At 34.3% G+C, this 24,691-nt stretch overlaps 1 protein-coding gene across 1 annotated transcript in view; it reads left to right on the forward strand.

Moving 5' to 3' along the window:
• Positions 1-24,691, forward strand: part of LOC134541645 (ras association domain-containing protein 8) — a 124,313-nt gene that overhangs the window by 61,911 nt on the left and 37,711 nt on the right. Inside the window, 1 exon segment of the mRNA XM_063385223.1 lies at positions 22,737-22,866. Coding sequence (XP_063241293.1) covers positions 22,737-22,866 — 130 coding nt within the window.

Raw genomic sequence — 24,691 nt, forward strand, 5'->3', positions numbered from 1 at the left:
TTGGTACATCTGATTTAACTGTTTTGTTCTCACTTCTGCTTGATAATTTGAAAGATGTGTATTTTTCCTGGAGAATGGCCAGCTCATTTTTTGCCTTCGGATGTTGTGTTAAGTGTCTGTGCATACCTGTTGTGGAACCATATTCCGTTTTCAAGACAGAAGGGCACAAAGTACATTGCACCTTGTTATTTGGTAATTTCGTAAAGAACTTCCAAATAGGCGCAGAAGACACACCTGGTTCACTTTTGCTACTGCCTGGAATGCCAGGCTCCATCGTTCACACAAGTGTATAAACTACTTTTTTTTATTAAATGAAATTTACCGGAAATAATTATCACGCGTACTTTAAAAATACCACTTGTTTTTAATTGTTCACTTTCATTCTTACATAATGACCAACTACTAAAACGTAAAACCCTCTGATGTTTAAGAAAGATGTTTATAATGGCATAAACATTTGAAACCAAGATGACATCATTCAGTTTATTAGCGTTTCGAATATTACGCATTTAGCAACACTGCTTATTGTTGCTCTTGTTAATTTTCAAGACAAATTTTAACCCAAAAATACAGCAAAGATGTTAACATTCGTCAAACTTAATAATAAATTAAATTCATTAAAAATAATATTCAACATTGAGCTCTTTATTTAGTCAGAGATTTATTTTAATCTTATGTTTATGAACGAGTGTTCAATTTACGTTAATGTTTATAATATGTATTTTATTTTTTGTGATGTCTTTGTACTTTGTTCGTTTAATACATATACGAAGTTGTTACGGGACGTATGTATACATAACGTATTTTTATAATATAAAAATTAGTATGACGAAGGTTTTTACTATTTTAAAAAAAATTTGTTTTCCCGAGGTATTATCCCGAAGAGAAAAATTATTTTCCCTAAGTTCGAGAATGGTTTTTTTCCGACTTTTATCTCGAATTTCGGGATCCCGTCCACCTCTAATAAATATATGTGTGTGTATGCACATATATATACAAGTGTATATATATGTGTGTATATATATATATACACACACACTCACATATATATACATATTAATTTTTGTGTATATTAGGTCTTAATAAATAAAATACAATGAAAGACTATTAATGCAACAAGAAGAAAATGAAATGCGCGGTGACCCTTCCCGCCCTCCCTTCTCTGTGCTGCGGCCACTGTTTGAACTTTTTATGCTACCGTCTCTCCCGTATACACCGTTATTCCTATGATCGTGTAAATAGTGACTTCTTCCAGTTGTGGACAGCATGTGGAATGTTAATACTATCTAATAAATGCTCTTTTTTTTTTTTGCAGGTCTACACATTTGAGACATTTATCATATAAAATAAACAAGAAACCACATATTCTGCCTTTTCACCACCCCCTTCCTGCTTATTTTGCCATACTGATACTTTTCTCTCCCCCCCCCCCCCTCCCCACCCCATTCTCCATTTATTAATTCCACCCAAAGACATGCCAGTATCCGATCTTTATGGAAAAGATAAAGGAGAGATGGAAAAGGGCTGAAAAGAGCAACAGAAGCATGTAACCCCCTCTTTTGCCTGACCGGGCCAGAAAACACTAATAGGGACCAAGCAGAAGGCTGGATTACAATAATAATAAACCCAGGCTGATGGTATTAGTTTATAATATTCCGTTCCAAAAGAAAAATATACACAGTAAATATTCCACATCAGAAGAAGGCATTACTTCAGTTACAGACTCCAACAGTCTTAAAATCATATAAAGACACATAAAATAGAATAATAAATGGGGGTCAAGGTCTCTAGCAAAGGGGGCATACAGGCCGTTTCTCTCCAATACAACCTCCAGCCTCACAAATTCTGGAACCACCTGCCCCCGTCTTCCGGTGCACCGGTTACACCAGACCACTTAACCCCACTAAAAATCTCATAAAAATTTTATATATATATTAGGCCTGTGCGGGATCCCGAAATTCGGGAAAAATTTCGGGAACATAGAGGCTTTTATCCCGTCGGGAGGGAAAATAAATTTCCCGAAATTTTCGGGAATTTTAAGTTTATCTTTACTAGATATAACATAACCTCAAATCAATCAGCTAATGAACCTAATACAGTAGAACCTCAATGATACGTTCCAGTTTCATACATTTTCCCGTGTCATACGCCAATTAATCTTGGTCCCGCCGAAAGTACTTTTACAAATGGTTTACTTTCCCGGAACACACACTTATAAAATCATTAATTTCCCGTTTCATACGTTTTTACGAAGCGGAAAAGCCCTAAAATTCACAAATGTTTTTTTATATTCCTCCTTATAAACTACGTTGTAATGCTTTTATTTTGAAAAACGTTCATTGTTTACCATTGCAAATGTAAGAAAATAACTTTATATCACCATAGATATGGATAGTATCAGGAAGACTGTGCACTTCGCTAGTAGCATCTATGGCCAGCACCAAGCGAGACTAGTGGCGCAAACTAGCAATGATTATGGAAAATGGTGCACGCGTTTTACCAAGGCACGGATAAGGTTAATTCTACTACAGGTTGGGAAGATCAATGTTATAAGTTTGGCACACTATTTGGTTTCTCCGCCAGGTAGCAGTAGTGTTCCATGAGGTTGTCACTTTTATCTGTTTCAGTGCATTTAAATGGGCCGTTTGCATTTTTCAAAGTGAAATAACAATATTTGTAAAACTTGTCAGTTCGTTTTGAATTTAAAATTAGGATAGCTTAACTTTCATCCATAAGTAGTTTTTAATTTAGTTTTTCAATATGCCTAAGTGTTGTTTTGTGCCCGGTTGCAAAACTGGATGTAGTAGAAAGTACGACGCAAGCATTAAAAAGTATTTAAGGCTCCGGCAGACGAAAAAATAAGAGAATTATGGAACAGAAAGATCCCAAGGAGTGATAGAGACTTGAGGAAAACTGATTATGTTTGTGAAATTCATTTCGAGGTTCGTGAAAATAAATAGTATATCCTAACCAATTCCATCCCGACTTCCAGCTTGATAGTCACTTTAGGCTCTGTAGTAGGATGAGTTCGTTGGTATCAAACCAGATATAAAAATGGTATTACAACATGCATTATGATTTTTTTTGTTTGTTAAGGTTCGTGTTCGTTTCTGTATCATTAAAAAAATCTTCAGGTTATATCTTTTGTATGCCAATAACCCCAAAATTTAAAAAAAATTGGCATTCATATTTTCAGTACGTTTTGGGCTGTTGATTATTGTAATAGGTACTTTAAATATCAACATTTATTCACCCATTAAATAATTAAAAAAATTTGTAATATAGCCTTCTAGTTTGCTATAATACTACTTACCACTAAGTAATATTTCTTTCGTTTCAATTTTCATTCAGGTTATCATTTTGCTCAAGGATTCCAATCTGTTGACTATATTTAACACATTTTTTTTAGATAACCAATTAGATCAAAATATTCTAAATGAAAAAGTTTTCACCAGAACTGCATGTGTGTTAATTTAAATTTAAATGCAATTGCACTTACTAAAGAAAGTTAACAGCACTTTGAAACTTTGTTGGCATTAATAACAATTCAGTCTAAATTGTTGCTCAATCTTCCAATAGACACAACACAGAACATACACTGTGTATTAAGGAACGTAGAAAAACACATTGTGGAAGCCAGATGTCCCAAGATGATATATTTATAGACCTGTACAATTTAATTTCACAACTAGGAAAATCTAAATGCACGTGACTTAGTACACAAGATCCTCAGTTTAATATAAAGTAGGAAAAATAGATTTAACGAGTGAGGTCATATAAAATAGTAATTGGAGGGTAGAGGGGCTGGGGAAATCCGGGAGATAGGCTGGCCCGAGGGGTGTACAGAGGGAGGAGGGATCACCAGTGCAAGATCCAGAGGGAGTGGAGACGAACTGAACCAGGAAAGCAGGTGTTTCTGGTGAGGACAGGGCGAGAGTGGAATGGGCTTAAGGGAAGGGTACTGAATTGGGAGAGGAGGGACGGACTTCAGAAATTGGTAGAGTGAGCTAGAGGGGAGCTCCTTGCCAACGGGTGAAAGCCCAAACACAAGTGTATAAAGATAATAATTTAATATCCAACTACCCTGAGTTTGCTCCAACCAACTGAAAAATATATCAATGTGTGCTGTAAGTACATTCTTAATATTTAAATTCTAATGAAGCCAATGACTATTTGAAGCTTATTCAAAATCCCTTTCTTATTACCTTAAGTGCATTTTGATTTTAAATATTATTTTGGTTTAAATAAATTCATGCAAAAAATATTGATGAACAAAAAGCACAATTGATTTACAGAAAACACACACACATATATATATATATATATGAATGAAGTGATTTGAATAGTTCCAAACTTACAATACAAAATGAGATAACTGTTTAATTTTTGTTAGGGTGACTATAATGTTACTCAACATTTTTATTTTTACTTATATTTGAACACAACAAATGAGGGCTTATTATTGTGAATTGTGTTGAAAGCGAGAAAATCCATTAAAAACCACTTAGCTCGAACAATAATGTGCTCAAATTCAAAGATGCACAGTTTTTAAAGAGCACAAAGTGTTACAGGACATGAAGTGGCATGTGGCATACATGTTGAACACAGCTGTTATTACAGCTGTAATGTCAAGTAATTAGCAAATATGTATACACATTTCAGGAACAAATGATATTAAGAAATTATGTTCACGAAGTTAAAGGTGAAACCATCAAGATACCAAGAGGTAAAATAACTTTAACATAATCTGCAGTGCCAACTATTTTTCCAAACTTGCCTTCATACTTGACACAGTGCAAGCCATACAGAAGAAAACTAGAGATGAGTGCAAGTTCATTTTTGAATCAAACACAATACTTGCAGTTATGACCATTTAAATTTAAAATTTCAAAGTAACCAAAATCTCATTTAAAACCATTTACAGTTGCTGATGACATTTTTACTTTTAATGAAAATTTTTTACCACACAGTACTCAGTGGTTTTCAAGATAATTACTTGATTTTATGCTACAGCATAGCATAGCTGTGAATTTTGTGTGTGTGTTATGATAGTTTTATTGCATTAAGTCCTACAAAATATTTTTTTTCTTCATGGCAGGGGAAATTAACTTACCTTTTTTTTTTATTTCTCCACAATTTTTTGGCTCTTCAGGAACATTGGATCTGCTGTAAAACAATTATGGCAGCAAAGTGCTCTTTCATATCTTTTAAGTAAAACATAAAATTGAAAGAAATACATTTAAGTTTTATTATTTAAAGGTATAGAATTGAGAATCATAACATGAAATTCAGTTGTTCACTTAAAGACTTGACTATAATTGTCTGTTTAAAATTACCTTATTGCAGTATAATTTGCAATGTTTATTAAAACTTAGGCACCAGCACAATTCAGAAGGAAAAAAAAAAAAAAGATGAAATCTAATACATTACAGATGAAATTCTTTAAAGATTTTGAGTGCATTACAATAGGAATAATAATAATTTTCAAAGTATTTGCTTTTCTATAAAACAAAACCTATTTGAGTTAATTTAATCACTGTTAAGTAAATCTTTAAGGGAATTTTTAATTTCAATCTGAAAAATTAATTTAGACTGGGCTTAGAAAATCCTATTTTATCACAAAATGGTTTACACATACACACATCTTTAAAGAATACGCAAATGTAAATAAAGTCAAAACAATCTTCATTGGAATCTGTAACAGATCCAGTAGTTCGTAAAAGAAGGGATCATATTAAAAACTCTGAGATTTAAAAAAAATCATCTTGTGTTTTTATTAACTACTCAATTACCACCTCTGATTTGTTACTAATTGGAATACATTAGTTTTTGGCAATAATTTAAGTTATATCAGAAGCATAAAACAATGTATGAAACTAGGTAAACAGTGTACTTTTATTTTATTTTTTATTTATTTATTTGTATTACATTGAGCCTTCTTTTTGGTAGAAACCATAAGGCTATGGAACATGTCATTTACATATTTACAGTTATACATATACATACAGTTTTACATGTACACAGTTTTAAATACACATACATTATTAGTTTTACATACATATAACTTTGAAGTAAAACAAATAGTGATAAAAAATTTTCAGAATATTTATTGTTAGAAATATATAGCAAAATAATAATCATGTTTGAACATTCTTGTTTACAGAACATTGATAACAAAAATTCTGTCAATATAGCTCGCTTAGAGCCACAAAGTGCCAGCTCCCCAAGCACCACAAAAAACGAAAATGTGTGGCAGTGGCTAATATCAAGGTCTCTTGATAATGGTTGGGACAGAAAAACAGAAAACGATGCTTCACTGACATATTTCTACTACCGAAAATCTGAGCAGAACAATGCAGATTTGTTAATTAAAGTTGTTTGGGAACGTGACAGTGCTCAGCCAAGTTTGTACATTTGCAATTGTAAAATAAATATGAGGAGGTTAAATTTTAACTATGTCCATACTACAGACAGCATTTTGTTACTTCTCAGAAAGTTGGAAATAATAGAGTTTTGCAAAGGGGTACATATCAAAGAAATAACCAGCATGAACTCACCTCAAGTGTCATTAAAAATATTAAGTAATGCAACAATATGCAATGGAATTTTGATTAGTCCAAAATGTTGCTTTGTTTCAAATGAAGTTTTCCTACACTGCAAATGCTTCAAAACACGACTAATAAGTAAATCTAAAGTTCCACGAAGATGCTTTCTAACTAGAAATGTGAAGCGTTCGGTACTAAAAGAAAGATCTGCCATTACAATGATAAAACACTTACAAGGAAAAAACAAACAGCTTTCTACTATTGCTTTACAAGAGGCCATAAACAATTTGCCAGAAAAACAGCAAGAAGCTGTAAAACAGTGCTTTCATTCCTGTACGTTGCAGAAAAATTCTTTTAGTAAGAAATGGATACTGGAATGTATTCTTATGCAATGTAAGAGCCCTTCTTTGTACAAGCATATTCAAGAACAAAAAATTCTTCATGTTCCCACAGTACTCACTATCAACACACACATCCGAGGTATAAAGGCAGAATGTGGCATTTCAGATTATATTCTGCAGTGCATTAAATGTAAACTGAAATCCTTGCTTATAAGAAACGACACTATTGAACATCATGGTGTACTGCTGTTTGACGAAATAAGTTTAACACAACATTTGGATTTAAATTCAGTGTCTGGTACAATCACAGGGTTAGTGGATGTAGGTTCTAAAACAACAGACACACAGTTCTCTCAGTATGCTGACCATGGTTTGGTCCTATTCTTTCGGCCATTTATTTGTAACTGGGGCCAGGTTGTTGGTCTGTATCTCACCAAAAATGCAGCCCCTGGCAATGTCCTTACAAATTTGGTTCTGGATGCTATTGCGAAACTAGGTGCAGCTGGTCTGTTTGTAGACTGCGTAGTGTGTGATGGAGCAACAACAAACCGTTCAATGTGGAAAAAGTTTGGTATTGGCATAAAATTTGAGAAGAACGTTTGTAATTCAGTTACCCACCCATGTAGAGACACAGGCGACAGAAAGTTATATTTCATTTCTGATGGTCCACACTTGTTTAAGTGCATAAGAAACAGATGGCTTAAATCACATGTATTTAAGGTTAGTTTTCAAATGTAAAAAAAAATTGCTGACATTTCAATATGATTATTTGATTGTTAAAATCTGTTACGGAATTTTTTCATTTAAGATCGGGATGGAAGCAGCATGAATGAACCACTTGGAACTTCTATTGAAGTATGACAGTAAAGCGGCAGGCCTAAGAATGGCCCCAAATTTAACATATAAACATGTGCAGCCAAAAAATTTCCAGAAAATGAGTGTTACTCTCATGAAGCAGGTAACTAAAAATTGCTGTACAAATTATGTAATTTCCATAATGCAGTTATTCATAATAAAATTTCCACACATCAAAATTTAAGTGATGATGGTACTTGTCATTGTTTTCTTTACCAACTAACTACCAGTGGCACTAATGAATTTATGAACACAATTTTCTTTTGCTTCCAAGAGCATTTTTGGGAATGAAATGGGAAATATGGGCTCGGCCAATTTATTCACATCCTGTGCACACAACACATTAAAAATTATTTTGTAAATTAAATATATATACTTGTTTTATTAAATAAGTACACAAAAATAATTTTATAGACAGCTTCTATTCATAAACTGCACTTAACAAAAATAAAGATTTTCCTGTATTGAAACATGAAAAATACTTAATGATTATTTATTTCTTATGTAGACACTTCTTGGATTCTTGGAGTATATTGACACGTGGGAATTATCCACCAAATATCAGCCAGAATTGTTTCTTTCATCATCAACAGCCTGTGGAATAAGAGTAATGATAACATCAATCATTGAGTTGTCACATACACTTAATTCTATTGGCTTTCGTTATCTTCTCACATCAAAGGTCACCAAAACATATTGGAGGTATGTATTATTTAAAAAACATTCATTGCTGATTTTTTAAAGCAAATAATAGCTAATTAACTAATCCTTATGTGATGTCTATAGGAAAAGTTCAATATTGCAATTGGAATTTAATTTTTTTGCCTTATAAAATTTTCAATAACTATATTTGGGACCTCAGAAAAAATGTTATGAAATGCAGGAAAGTAATCAGTGTTGAAAATGAAAAATAGGGACAAATTTATGGACATATCAATTGTGGCATTCCCTGCCTCTGAGCACCTGGCGACGACAGAGAGGGCAGGAGCAAGAGACACTACATGCCAAGGGACAAATTAATTCTAGTGCAGGCTTAGTAATACAAAAACACATATTATTTCACTGATTTTTCCAGCACAATTTAATATATTTAAAAACAGTAATTTAGAGTGTGATAGTTACAATTGCTTATATTACTTCTCTAAAACATGTGTTTTGACTTCAGTGAAATTCCATTGAAACATAAAAAATACAGCTTTGGTACTTCATTATAAAAGTTCACAATTTTAAAACATTATTACATGGATATAGAATTATATGTTTCAATTAAGTGTGGTACTTTTCAATGAGATTTCAATTTAAACAACAAATAATTAAATTGAGGCCATCACTTACAGCATAATAAATAAGTAAATTAAATATAACAAATCCAACTTAAAACCTTTACACATATCTACATGGTGTATTCTCCACTCTTATGAAGGCAGCCATGTGGTTGAAAATTTGAATTTTTTTGTTTTGTCCCATTTCCATTTTAATACCTAATAGGTAATTCTTATAGTTCTGCAACATACACATAAAACTTGTGAGTCTAAGTAACACATCGCAAAATATTAATGATAACCTGTTTTTGTCACTTTTTGCAGCACTTCTTTGGTTTGATACTGCAGTGCAATGGTGTTAATATCCATCCCAGCCCCAGAGAATTTCTATTTTCAACAAGACTGTTATCAGTATACAATTTGGCAAAACCATCCAAACATGGAAATTGTCCAACTGACACTGAGACTCAGTTACAAGTATTGACAACACTGGAAGACATTGCTAACGTTGAGATAAATAAACCAAATGTAATTGATGAAGAGCTGGACATATGGCTACAATCCAGTGAGTCACATGTCACTTTCGGAGTACACAACTCATGCCTAATTGAACATGACTACGTAGCATCACATATAGATGATATTGTTTTCTACATTGCTGGCTATGTTGAACGTAAGATTAAAAGCAGATATGAGTGCTCTGCTTGCAATGATTCTCTAATTGGAAAATCTGACGATCAGTATTTTTCAAAATATGGTTTGGTAATTGATCTTCGTAACCAAGGTAATTTAATTGTTCCATCACAGCAACTGCACAATTTCCTTTGTGAAATAGAAACAACTGTGCAAAACACATTAAAACCTGACAAACTTAGTGCCGACCATTTATTACATATTATCAGAGAGGTCACAGCCAAAATAAGTACACAAAGTTTGGGCCGTGTTTATCACGAAGAGGAATTTTTAAAGTTTATTATAAAATTCTACTGCACAACACGACTTCATTTCTACCTCAGACAAGTAAACAGGAATTCTAAGCAGCAAGTAAAGTATTTCACAATGCGTAAGCTATCCAAAGTGTAAAACCACTACATAATTCACATTAATCATGAGCATGTGAATCCCAGTGTAATGTTGCATTTATGAAGCTCTATCTTAGCTTTATGTATTCATATTAACACAGTGCTGCCAAGTATTAAGTATTTTAAGTAGTTTATGGACCTAGAGCACATGTTTATTTGAATTAGTGTGTTTTAGAGATGAAGAATTTATTTTAATGTCACCTACAACTTTGCTAGGCACAAGTATACTCTACCTACTACAGAAAAACTTTAAGGCATGAACAATAATAATGTTTGGAAGCCAAAATATTCTTAATTGTAATACTTTCTGCTAAAACAGCACAAGATTAAGCACAAAAGGAACAACCATTTACCTACCACATTTTATCCCTATTTCAAATTTCTAAACAAGCACAAATGCTGCAAGTATATGGGTGCACCATACAAGCTCACTACACTCATAGTTTAGAAAACAAAATTTCACAGTGAAGCAATGAAAAGTTGAAAGAAAGATTTATTTTTCTCTTAAATATCTTAGTAAATCACCAATGTTTTGTGTCCGTAAATGTTAAATTCGGACTTGCTATAACTGATAATGGAATATGGGATGTAAATTGTATTAGTGGCATGAATAAAAATTACGTTAAGCTTGGAAAGACTGTCGCATATCCCGAAAAATCAGTCCAATAATAACCAGGTGAAAGGTTGTTTATGTTACGCTTGCTATATTAATAACAAGTAAATCTGTAAATTATCTGTAATTGAAGTTCAAAGCTTACCTGACCTCAACTTCACTTTAGTTATTATTCGCCTAATTTCCATTAATCCGCGAATCAAAAACGTTGACAAACTAAAAAACGTTCATCACAATAGTATAGTTACTGTGATATCAAACCGATAAAAAGACAAACAAATACATCTCTTTTCATCCAGTCATAACTTACCTCAAATATTTGCTTACCTTCATATGCAGATTGCAGATTGCTCGCGGCGCAACAAAAACGTAGTATAGTTTTTATTTACGTATCCAAAAGCCATAAAGTTGTGAAATTCACACAATCTTTACGGAAGACTTGTTCAATATAATTATTGCAAACAAAAAGCACATAACCAAATACCATACCGACTATTTTATTTGACTTCAACGCGGTTTTCTCACGTTCACCCTCATAAAATGGCAGTTTTGTGTTACCCTTTAGCTACGCCAGCGCACCTAGCGGCAGAACTTTTCCCTGTGCCAAACTCGCCCATAAGAAACCCCGTTTTCTTCCTAACCTGTAGTAGAATTAACCTTAGCACGGATCTCATATTTTGTGCATTCATTTATTTTTGAACTGAATATACCCGTTTGTTATTATTTTTCTTACGATGGGATTGTTTTGTATTTTACGTTTCTCAAATTAAAATTTTATTGCAAATTGTTTAGTTGCTTAAAGTTGTTTGTAAAATAAAACAAACAAGCAAAAAGTTATTTTTTTTTACAATAGCCTAATTTATTTTTATTTTGGCTTGGTGACTTTTCCCCCTTCCTCCAAGAAAGGACTTCATAACATTTTGTAAGGCCACTGTTTCTCATGTCAGCTTTACTTGATTATGGACTGTATTTTACATTTCTGGTGGTTTTATTTTATATATATATATATATATATATATATATATATATATATATATATATATATATATATATATATGAATTCATATCTTTTATTAATATAATGCAATTATTTATGCATATGTATTTATGTTTAATCTGACATTGTGCTGGTATGCTAGATTGGAAAAAAATTGTATTATTGCCATTCCCTTTTCATACACTTTCCCGCATCATACACCATTTTTGTGCCCTCCGTTGAAAAGTGTATGACAGGGGTTCTACTGTATACATTTCCTTCAAAATAAACATTTACAGTGCTGGAAAGAAGGAAAACCGCAAATCTTTATTCTGTTTTAGCAATCTTTAAACTTTTTTTTTCCAGGTTTAATGATTACTTGTTTTCATAATGTCTGACATACGTACGTAATTACCTATAACATACCCGAAATACGACAGCATTAAAAATAATGAATGCCTCACTTGATGTTTATAGCAAAACAAACAAAAATACGTGAAAATGGTTTTATCCCAACTCTACTCACGATAAAAACTTGTCAAACATGACAGCAATACGCCAGTTTTGCATTAAATAATGCCCGAATTTTCTATGCCATTAATTTTCTTAACTAAAATATAGACACTACTAATATTTTGTCATAATTAGTATTCTGCCGATTTAAAACACCTAAAATATTTTTCCTTATCAAACATCACGAGATGTCCGAAAATCAGTTTCCTTTGGATGCCAACAGGCCATAAACAAAGCATAAATGATTCCTGTTGATCGGATCACGTATTTCTTGTGTCATATTTTCGGAGATTTAAAAGCCACTATAAAAAAATAATAATAATATTGTAAAATTAAATACAAGTTACCGTAATAGCTTTGAAATGTAGAAAAGTATAATATTTTCTTTCGGACAGTTAATTTTTTAGTGATTTTGAGTTTAAAGATAAACAAACTTCAGCGTTTTGGAGGTATTGGTAGTTGGTTACACTGTCTAATAGTTTACGGTGCTTGTCGGCTATCTTTAGTGGAATTTATGTGGTATTCTGTAATTTGTTTATATTTTCTTTGTCCGTATGGAAAACTCTGGGAAAATAACGTCCGAGTTAAAAGGCGTGTGGAAGTTTTATGAGAAAAATGCTAACCAAATAGCAAAATGCAAACAGTGTCAAAAAATTATTAAAACAAGTTACGGTAGCACATCTGGGTTGATAAGGCACCTAAAACAGCATCCCACATTGCAAAGAAAATTCAATACAGAAGAAATTATTTTGAAACATATTTAAAAAATAAACATATTTATAGGATACAAAATTGATATGAAGCATATATTTCAATCAATTTTTTCCCGATCCCGTTCCTGTTTCCCGCAGGAAAAATATTTTCCAGACCGAGAATTCCCAGAATAAAAAAATCCTTTCCCGCACAGCCCTAATATATTTCAATCAATTTTTCCCGATCCCGTTCCCGTTTCCCGCGGGAAAAATATTTTCCCGCCCGAGAATTTCCCGAAAAAAAAAATCCTTTCCCGCACAGCCCTAATATATATACAGACCTGCCAACTCTCACGATTTTGGTGTGAGGCTCACGATTTTAGGGTCCATCTCACGCCCTCACGCCAAAATAGTGTTTCCTCATGATTTTTTGGGGCCCCAAGATTTTGTTTGTAAAAGTTACAAAATAAGTTTTACGAAAGCGTACAGTAACGAGTTTCCATCAATACTCGAGTCACGTAAAGGAAGCAATTTTGCGTTTTGTAGCGTGTGCCGTGCTGATTTTTCTATCTCGCATAGTGGAAGAGGAGACATTGTGAAACATGTCGCTACAAAAAAACACAACTAACACGTGAAGTGTATTGCTTCCAATAAAAAAATTAATTTTGTTTTGAACAGTGATAATAGTGTTACACGAGCAAAATGTTATTTTACATATTTTTTAGTTGCGGCCCTGCATGATCACTACACGACAGCGCTAAATTATGTTCAACTAAATTAAATCTGCAACCTATAATTTGTTGAAATAAATTTTGAAGCAGAGACCATGTAACATATGCACAGGTATGTCACTTAAATTTAAAGATTCTCATTTGTTGTTTTTTATATCTAACCAGTATTTATGGGCCTGGAAATTTTTATCGAGGACCTCATGATTTTTTTAAATTTGAATGTTGGCAGGTCTGTATATATATATATATATCTTTATATATATATATCTTTATATATATATTTCTTGTGTGCGTGTGTATGTCACTGAACTCCTAGACGGCTCGACCTATTTTGATGAAATTTTGTGTGTGAGTTCACGGGGATTCGAGGATGGTTTAGATTCACAATTGGATATTTTATCTCGATTCTGAGTTAAGAAAAACTAAAAAAAACACGCTTTAAAGCCATTAAGCCATTAAGTTTTGCTATTGTAAGGAACTAAGTAGAGAGTAAGAAAAAAATAAAGATCCTGACAGTTTATAGCGTCGCCATATTTGTTTCAATTTCAATACCCTTTTTGTATATTACAATTTAAATTGCAGAAAAAAATCATGTTTCATAGCCACACAAATAGTGAGGATGGTTTAGATTCACAATTGGATATTTTATCTCGATTCTGAGTTAATAAAAACTAAAAAAACACGCTTTAAAAGCAAAAATTGCAACGCATTATTAGAAGGCATTAAGTTTTGCTATTGTAAGGAACTAAGTAGAGAGTAAGAATAAAATAAAGATCCTGACAGTTTATAGTGTCGCCATATTTGTTTCAATTTTCAATGCCCTTTTTGTATATTACAATTTAAATTGCAGAAAAAAATCATGTTTCATAGCCACACAAATAGTGAGTATGTGTCATTTCTCTATGTCCACGAGGTCTCGCCGCGTCAATTTTCTCCTTGGAGCGAACCCGTCCGCTTAATTAAATAAACAGCTTTTATCGTTGAATGATTTCATGATTTATTTAATGAAAATATGCTCTCATAAAAAAATTAGTTAGATAAACATTCAATAGGTGTCTTTCTCTCACTCTCTCTCTCTCTGAAATGTATGTAGCTTGCTTGCGGGTCAGTAATGCAGACAATCTTTACATTCTAGCTCGAGACGGAAAAAACAGTAAATGTGGTTTACAAAGACATTTTATGAAGTGTCTTCCCGTCATTACATTTGAAAGTAGAAACATATTTACTCAAAATTTAGGTAGTAACATATTTTTATTGCAAAGACTGAAATAGAGGTGAGAAAAATTATCATTTGTGAACATAAGAAAACTACTACAACTGTATCAACTGTTATGTTATAATGTTTAAATTTCTAAATGGTGCAAGATAATACAAAATTCCATGCGGAAAAAGTCGTGGGCAGCAGATACGTATAGTTATAGGTGTGGGGCTATGCATGCTGTTTTTTCATATACTGCATGGATGCGAACATGTAAGAATAATCTATCTATCTTACTATAATAAAATAGTACTTTTTCTGTCTGTCTGTTTGTACGCGATTTTGATGAAATTTTGTGTGTGAGTTCACGGGGATTTGAGGATGGTTTAGATTCACAATTGGATATTTTATCTCGATTCTGAGTTAAGAAAAACTAAAAAAAACACGCTTTAAAGCCATTAAGCCATTAAGTTTTGCTATTGTAAGGAACTAAGTAGAGAGTAAGAAAAAAATAAAGATCCTGACAGTTTATAGCGTCGCCATATTTGTTTCAATTTTCAATACCCTTTTTGTATATTACAATTTAAATTGCAGAAAAAAATCATGTTTCATAGCCACACAAATAGTGAGGATGGTTTAGATTCACAATTGGATATTTTATCTCGATTCTGAGTTAATAAAAACTAAAAAAACACGCTTTAAAAGCAAAAATTGCAACGCATTATTAGAAGGCATTAAGTTTTGCTATTGTAAGGAACTAAGTAGAGAGTAAGAATAAAATAAAGATCCTGACAGTTTATAGTGTCGCCATATTTGTTTCAATTTTCAATGCCCTTTTTGTATATTACAATTTAAATTGCAGAAAAAAATCATGTTTCATAGCCACACAAATAGTGAGTATGTGTCATTTCTCTATGTCCACGAGGTCTCGCCGCGTCAATTTTCTCCTTGGAGCGAACCCGTCCGCTTAATTAAATAAACAGCTTTTATCGTTGAATGATTTCATGATTTATTTAATGAAAATATGCTCTCATAAAAAAATTAGTTAGATAAACATTCAATAGGTGTCTTTCTCTCACTCTCTCTCTCTCTGAAATGTATGTAGCTTGCTTGCGGGTCAGTAATGCAGACAATCTTTACATTCTAGCTCGAGACGGAAAAAACAGTAAATGTGGTTTACAAAGACATTTTATGAAGTGTCTTCCCGTCATTACATTTGAAAGTAGAAACATATTTACTCAAAATTTAGGTAGTAACATATTTTTATTGCAAAGACTGAAATAGAGGTGAGAAAAATTATCATTTGTGAACATAAGAAAACTACTACAACTGTATCAACTGTTATGTTATAATGTTTAAATTTCTAAATGGTGCAAGATAATACAAAATTCCATGCGGAAAAAGTCGTGGGCAGCAGATACGTATAGTTATAGGTGTGGGGCTATGCATGCTGATTTTTCATATACTGCATGGATGTGAACATGTAAGAATAATCTATCTATCTTACTATAATAAAATAATACTTTTTCTGTCTGTCTGTTTCTAAGCGATTTTGATGAAATTTTGTGTGTGAGTTCACGGGGATTCGAGGATGGTTTAGATTCACAATTGGATATTTTATCTCGATTCTGAGTTAAGAAAAACTAAAAATACACGCTTTAAAAGCAAAAAAACTAAGCATTGTTGATAATTAGCCTCCATGGCAACGGGCTTTTGCATTGTTGTTGCCTTCTGTGTAACCATGGGAAAGGTTTTTGGTAACGGCAGTGGCGTGCCCAAGAGGAGGGGTATGTATAATGATAAGATACAAAATGTCCAGCGTAGAAATACTTACCGCCATATCCATATCTCACAAAAAGTACATTTGGGCAGGACAATGTCTGTCGGGTCCGCTAGAAAGATATATAGAGAGATAGAGATATAAATAGAAAGATAGAGAGAGTTATAGAGATATACATAGAGAGATAGAGATATACATAGAGAGATAGAGAATTAGAGAGATAAAGAGAGATGCTTAGTATACATTTAAAAAATTACAAAAAAAAAATTATTGAGGCATTGCAACGCATGCCGGGCATTATCTAATATATATATATATATATATATATATATATATATATATATATATATATATATATATATATATATATAAACCTATTTTGGTAAAATGCTTCAAGCTGGACTGGCAATAAAGTCTATACCTACTATGTACCTTGTAATCACAATATAATGCCACAAAACATTTATAAAATTAATAATCACCTAACAAGTATTATAGTTATATCTAACCAAGAACAAAAGTTTCCTCAGTTCACTATTTCCGTTACGAATTTACTTTATGAAGATAAACAAGGTGAGCACCAATAAATATAATAAATATAATTTAAATTCCAACGGAATAAAATCAACTTCACTTTAGCCGGAAAGGAAGAATTTTTTTTTTACAAACTACTCATCCTATTTGTGTGGCAAACCTGACTAAGTCTCAGAATTTCCTAATCGCCGGATTTTACAGCAGAATAGTTAGTGGGCAGCAAAAAAAAGCAACAACGAAAGAAAAGCGACAAAACATAGCGGTCAATCAGAGCACAACTCCACGAGACAAAAAAAAATATTAAATCTGAGGAAAACCTACACATGCCTAGACTCCTAATTAAGAGATAAATAAATCTTCGATAGATCCACAAAAAAATAAAAATGTCAACACTTACAGTTTGAAGGAAAACTGATCTATGAAGAAAAATCAAATTGCCCCTAGCAATTTACAGAAGTGTCGGAGGAGCGGCCCCATTCTCTCCAGCCACTGACGTGCCTTGAAGTCGCCGCGCTGACGTCATCACTGCTGCACTGATTTCACAAAGCTTCTATTCGTAGACTCCAGCTTCTACTTCAATATCCAAGCAGGTAGAACACGGCATCCTCGTAGCAGCAATCTTCATATCTTCATTCGCCATTAAAAAATCTCTCTGCAGTAAACTTCCTTCTTGTCCTCGGCAAAAAATATTATTACAACTTCTGGCACCCCGACGTGTAGAATTATGAGAGCAAAACGTTTTATTCTCGTGATCAGTCCAATACTCCGACGCAGTTCGGCTTCATTTCTTTCTCCACTTGCTTACTCATCGTCACAATCCCTCGTGAAACTAATGCTGATTGAATTCATAACTCTCGTTAGCTAATCGATGAAAGGTGAGCCTCTATTCTGTTGTACTCTTGTCTCGGGCGCGCAGCTAAAGTTTTATTTTTTTTAACGTCACGTCATTATTTGCGAAAGCTTCCTCACAGTTAACCGCCTTTTACTCCTCCTCCAACCCTTCTCTTCAGTAGGTACGACATTCCTCGTTTAAGCGACTCACATGATCTCACTCCACCAGCTGTCTCCTACCAACTCCTAACACACGCCCACTCCTGCCAATTTCTTCACCCAAGGGCTAAATTCCCTCGTGTACCAACAGCACAAAAAACACACCAGATCGCAACGCCGCGCCACAAAACCAGCAACAAACCAGATCGCCGCGCGCGCTTTCACACAGATAGCGTGCACGAATTGCGCCCGCGCCTCGATCACACACACAGCCTGAGCAAACTCAACGTGGCACTCGAAAGAGTGTCACAAGCACTACTAATTATAAAATACTTTTTTCCAGGGCCTGGTTGATAAGCTGGAAGAATTTCCTGCCTCAAATTTTTACTTGCTTCCCCTTATCGCTTTATAAGTTAATCATTAGCAGCTGTTAAAAATACACTTTGCTGTAATGAAAAACACATTAATTTAAACTTTTAAGCATACTGTACCTTTTAGTGTGAGAAACCCGTGAATTTTTCGAAAGCCATCAGGAATGAGCTTATTTGAAAACTGGTTGTCGTGCATACAAACTGCGTCGCTTATGCCTTTTTTGAGCGCTGTTTACTGGCGGAGCTCTCCAGGGGCTATGAAGAATGTGACATGTGTCAAGATAATTGCCTGCGATTAGCCTAAGAGGGGGAAGGAAGTCGCTACCCAATTAATTTTTTTCTCTCACACTGTTGGACTGCGGAAGGAAAGGTGGGTATAGTTAATTTGCAGTAAAACAAATATATTTACGTCCCTGCTAAATTATTTTATCTTAAGAAATTTCGAAGTTTGCAATTTTCTTGCAGTAATACTGCTGTGTGACTAATAAACAAAGTGTACCTAGTCCACGGATTTTCTTTTTAAATTTAATGTATGATGCCATAATAACTTGTACAGTATTTAATAATGATAAATGGCTGTTGCTCGGGACTTAAAAAAAATTCAGTTTACCAGAATTAGACTATACAAAACTGCGTGGTGTTCTGGCTTTCGTCGCAGGCCTTGAGTGCTGGTAGGGGGGGGGGGGGGGGTGAATATTTACAGTTTCTCACATGGAAGTTTTTCAAGGGGAGGGAATTTTGTAATGTTAAGATGAGATGTTAAGATTTTAAGATGGTTTGTGTCTGGGAGGGATGAGCTTTAGCTTATAAGAATTATTAATTAGGGGAGGGAGGGATAAGCCATATGATGTCATTGTACCACCGCTGCTGCCCCCCGGCCTGGCTAGAAAGTTTCCCCCCACTTGTTTCACAGAAGCTACCGCTGCCGCATTTTTAAACGGAATAATGGATTTTTTTTCTTCGTCTTATTGGATACTTTAAAGTAGCTATTAACCCATGCAAAGTATATGCTTTGCATTACATTATAACTAGGGACAAGATTATATTGTAAATTGCGATAAAACCGAAATAATACCGAAAAGAACGTCAATACACAATATAAGACCTAAATTCAAGTTAACACTTCACAAAGCACTGATGTGTAATTAAAATAATGAAAACAATCAGCTTTTTCAATCAAAACTTAACTCTAATAACAAAATATTAAAATATTAAATTCAATGAAAATAATGAAATTTTGTATCCAATTTAATAAAAACAGATTGGAAAAAGTTTCCTGTTTTTAATCTTGCAGCTGTTATTAGTTACTCATTTTACATTATGACGATAGAACATTTTTCAAACTCAGAAATACTTTACAGGTTTATTTTATTTGTTCTGAAAAGTGAGCTATATTACAAATCATTGTATTGAAAAAGTGCATCATATATCAGTCAAAATGATACTATTTTTATCATGGAACACTAAGTGTCATATTTGTCCAGTAACATGCACTTTTTAATAATAAACAGATTTCTAAAAAAAATAAAAACAATAACACTGTAATCTTGTTTTAAAAAAGGAAATTGGTATGAAAATTAAACCATAAAATCTTGTCTCTAACTATAACATTTTTAGAAGGATTCATTGTAATTTTTTTATAAATTTTTTCCTAATTATTTATATTTTGTTGTCAAAATTTTCTGATTTTTTGACGGTTCCTGAGAATGTATTCTTAAATTCGCTACTTTGTTAAATCCGGGGTTTGAAAAATCGGGGTTCTAGGGTACTTTTATTTAGGGTCACCTTATATTAAAAAGTATTGTACATTTTAGAAAAGTGTCTTAATTTTCTCAACATTCTAAACTCGAGGGCATTTATATCACCTTATATAACTGTATGAGGCATAGTCAAGTACATGCATCCAATATGACCTGAAAACATAAATCCAACACATCAATTACTATAAACTTAACCCATGATTTAAATTTTGCCTTTATATTGCACAGCCAGTTTTTAAAGCAATATGATGTACCGATACACGGCCCACATATAAGTATATATGGTCAGTAGGGCGTATTTAAGTAAATATAAACTGTGTTTGAAGGGACCTAGTCAACAATGGTCCGCGGCATTGGTAAATATTCGACTTTTGAAGTGCTAGTGTGACGGCGCATGCGCGCCAGCGCCAGGAGAATTAGCGGCAATCGGCAACCGACTGAACTTAAAAACGGGCCAATAGGAGAGGCCGCTGGGGACGCTCGGCGGAGGTATAAAAGAGCCTCCTGGCGTTTTCTCGGAGAGTCGGTCCGCTGCACAGTCGGAGCACGTATCGCTTCGCGTAAGAAGTTTTCGCTACCCGCGATTCCGGGCTGCGGAATCACGACCTGAAGTTGAACTTTCGGTATTATCAACATTTGGGACGGTAATTATCGAATTCATCAACGCGTCCGCGGTCCGGGAAACGGCTACGGGCGCGTCGGAACTTCGCCTGTGTGAGTGCTCTGGTGACTAAAAGTGTGTGGTGCCTACTGGTGCATCTGAACGCACTTCCTGGGACAGCCTTCACGCAGACTGGAGACTGTGGAGCCAGTGCAGCATTCGCAAGGTAAGGCGCGGTCGCCTTGAGTCGGCGCCAGCGCATTGTTGGACTGCAAACTCCCCTCATCTTACACGGTGATTCCAGCTACGAGACGTTATCGCAGAGACTGTGCCTCCTAATAGTACATGTACGCGGTCCCCCCAGAGGTCCTGGGGGTAGAAATAGCCTACCGACAGAGTTTTAGCCTGGAGCAAACCCCACCTTTATTTAATGTGTAGATGGCATCTACGTGTTGTGTCGGATACCAACAATAGAGACTGAACGTGAATTGGACTCTTGTCGAGCCGGGTGCCCTTCGTAACGTCCTGCAGTTTCAATAACATTCTTGTTTTTGCTAGTCACATTGTGCCTCAGAGAACTTTAGCCATTATCAAGTATAATTCCAATGTTATGTTATTATTTTTGCCTCAAATCATTAATATTATTAAAATTTCTTGGAAAATCATATATTGTTTATTTGTACTACAGGTTAGTCTCCTTGATAATATTTTAAAGTTATGGCAAACAGGGCTAAGTAATGTTAGGCACTCGTGTATTGACAAATATCATCTACCATTCAGGCAGTCCTGTGTTTGTAAGCAAACGAGGTGTTTGTTTACGTTTGGGTCACTCCAGTCCAGCATAACGGGTGTCTGTCGTCATATTATTAGTGTGTGTGTACGTACCACCACAATGAGCACTTGGATTATTTTTTGTGTTTTCAAACCAGAAAGGATTAAACCAATTTATTATTATTTTTTACAAAACCAAAACATGTGATATCTGTGAGTATAAGTGTACATTATTATTCAATTGGCAAACATTTAGTATGTAAGCATTAAATAAAAAGTATGTTGACTGAATATACTACTCTCTTTTATCGCATAATCGTCGCACTCGCATAATTATCACAGCTATATTTTAGGGCGTCAAAATTTGGATAAAAAAATCCTCTCATTTAACCTTTGCATGATATTTTTGGTCCCGCTATTAGTTTCCAAGTGCTTTGTGTAGGTATTTTAAAGTATGAATCTAATATTTATTTGGCCATTACTATTTACTTATTTAACAGAAATACGAAGTTGTCTGATGTGTTAATTTTCTTTTAAAGACTTTTTAAACTTTATAATCTTTATCAGTTCATTTGCGTCGCCGCGGTGTACCGCTTACACAAATGTAGCGAGCGCTATTTGGCATCATTCATGTTTGGTTATGTTGCTTCCCATATAGAGCGCGCACACTTAGTCAAATATCGATATCTCGCTGAGTGCATGCAACACGCGCTATCTGTCAAATGTCAAGTTAACTACATTTGATGGCCCACACTCTTTTGTGGTGTGTACTACGATAGTTACGCGTTAGTTTACGCTCGCATTCGAATCACAGATTTTGTTTTTCAATTTAAAATTTAAGAAAGGTTTTTGTTGCATGACATTAATTTTAATTGTTTGGCGTGCTCTTTTATACTTCACTTTTTAAATAAACGTACTTTCCATGAATTTGTTTTGTTTTTTATATTTTTATGAATAACTTTACCTAACAAAAAATTTTTTTTCGCATAAACGTCGCACCCCTACTTTTCAAACTTTATTTTAGTTTAAAATGTGCGACGATTATGCAATAAAACACGGTAATCTGTGAGATAGTGCTTTTGAGTCCCTTCTGTGGAGTGACATGAGGAAATGTGTGGCAGGTGGCGATCCTCGAGGCCGCCATTGCGGAGAAGAAGCGGCAGGTGGAGAGGCTGGTGTCCGACATGAAGGAGGCCAACCTACAAAGCCTGGCCGTCGCGCCCGCTGAGGAACTGAAGCACCTCCTGGAAGGTGCGTCTTGCACTTCAGCATGTATGATAACTCAACCAGTGACAAGGAAATATGTACCTATTTTTTAAACATAATTTAGTTAAAAAAAACTATATATTATCTTTTCACTTATTGTTAGATGCAATTTATTACCTGGGACAGGAAGAGAAATGAAGGTATAATAAAGTTTAACTATACAGTAAAACCCCAATGCTAAGACCCCACATGGTTCCCAGAAATAGGTTCGTAACAGAGAATGGGTTGAATAAAAATTTGGGACCAATTGACCCACTCCAACCCCTATATGTCAAAAATGCAATTTTTCGCACTAAGTCTGTGTTAAGTCATATCTGGCACAAAATTTACAAGTTTCCAAAATTAAATAAAAATTTATTTTAATAGCTGACCACTTCTGAAAATAAAAGATGAAAAAAAAAAAAACAACCATATTGGAACACCCATTGTCACCAATATCAGCATAAACATGATGCAACTATATCTTTTAATGAGTGCTATTTGAAACTGTTTTCTTAATAACAGTAAAACCCTGTTAAAACATTTTTCAAGAGTCTCGATATTAAAAACATATTATCAAGGAAAACTTAAAAGGAAATTAGTGCAGATCAGTTGCTACATTAAAAAAATCACTCCCATGACATACTTAGTTTATGCACTATTTGTTCAGCTTTCTCTTTTATAATTGGGAATTGGTGGGGATTCAATTCCATTACCAAAAATATTTGTTGTTTAGAAAAAGCCTATTATTAAAATTTATGAATTACTTTCTAAGTTACCATGAAAACAACGCAGTGGAGGTCCTGCAACATGTACAGTAGTTGCCTCTCCAGTTTTATTTTTTATTGATAGTAGACACCTGTAGGAAGGTCCTTACTTATTAGGTCTATCGGCATCAATGCACATTTTGATTAAGAAAAAATTAAAACAGAGATAAAAATTGTCGTAGTTGTGTGGAATCACGTAGACTGTTGTCCCAAGCTCTCTGTACTTGACGCTCCCAGGTGGCCAAATAGATCCAGCGGATAACTTTAACTTCAGCACAGTTGGTATTCTTGGTACCGGTGTTAACCTTTGCAGTGATTTTTTTGCAGATTTTTTTTTAATCATTTATAACGGTTCGTTACATAAAGAAATAAAAAGATGTTGCGCCAATTTTAGTGTTTGTTTTATTTTTTCAAGATAGAATGCACAGACGAATCCAATCACTTTCACAGTTTTACTCACTCGTTCAACACGTACATCTGCCTGTTGAAAAATGCTCGCAGCTTGCGCAATGTGAATTAACGAAAAATAACGTCCTTCAGTAATATTTTACTGTAAGTACAAAAAGTCAATGCGGCCTCAAACGTGGCCGCACCCAGCGAAAATGCACTTCGCCCCGAGCCAACCGCCGACGAAGGTGATCACAATTTCTAATTAGGTACTGTCCGAATGAAATAAAAAAAACTTAGGTTAACTTAATACTCGGCATGGCTCTGACCACCAACATTAAATTATCTATCCTGCAATTTACTTCATTTTTGGCGAGAAGCCACCGAACGCGACCTACTGGTGCAGCAATCGGCAGACGACTGGTGAACTCTTGCCACTGTCTCCTCCACGCAGAGAGGAGAAGTCACATGACCTCACCGACCAATCACACGCACGCTTCATTCACACTTATACGTAGATACAAGCCAATAGGAAAACAGAATACACATTGAAAACAGTTTTCTAACCATAGAGCTAGGGACTTTACATTCTTCTTCTCTCTCCCACACCGTGAGACAGCAGTTATCATACATTTCCCACGACCAGTGGGGAATCCCAGCTTTTATCTCGGTTAGCG

The sequence above is a fragment of the Bacillus rossius genome (genome assembly GCF_032445375.1).
Source record: "Bacillus rossius redtenbacheri isolate Brsri chromosome 4 unlocalized genomic scaffold, Brsri_v3 Brsri_v3_scf4_1, whole genome shotgun sequence".
In the NCBI taxonomy this organism is placed as follows: Eukaryota; Metazoa; Arthropoda; class Insecta; order Phasmatodea; family Bacillidae; genus Bacillus; species Bacillus rossius.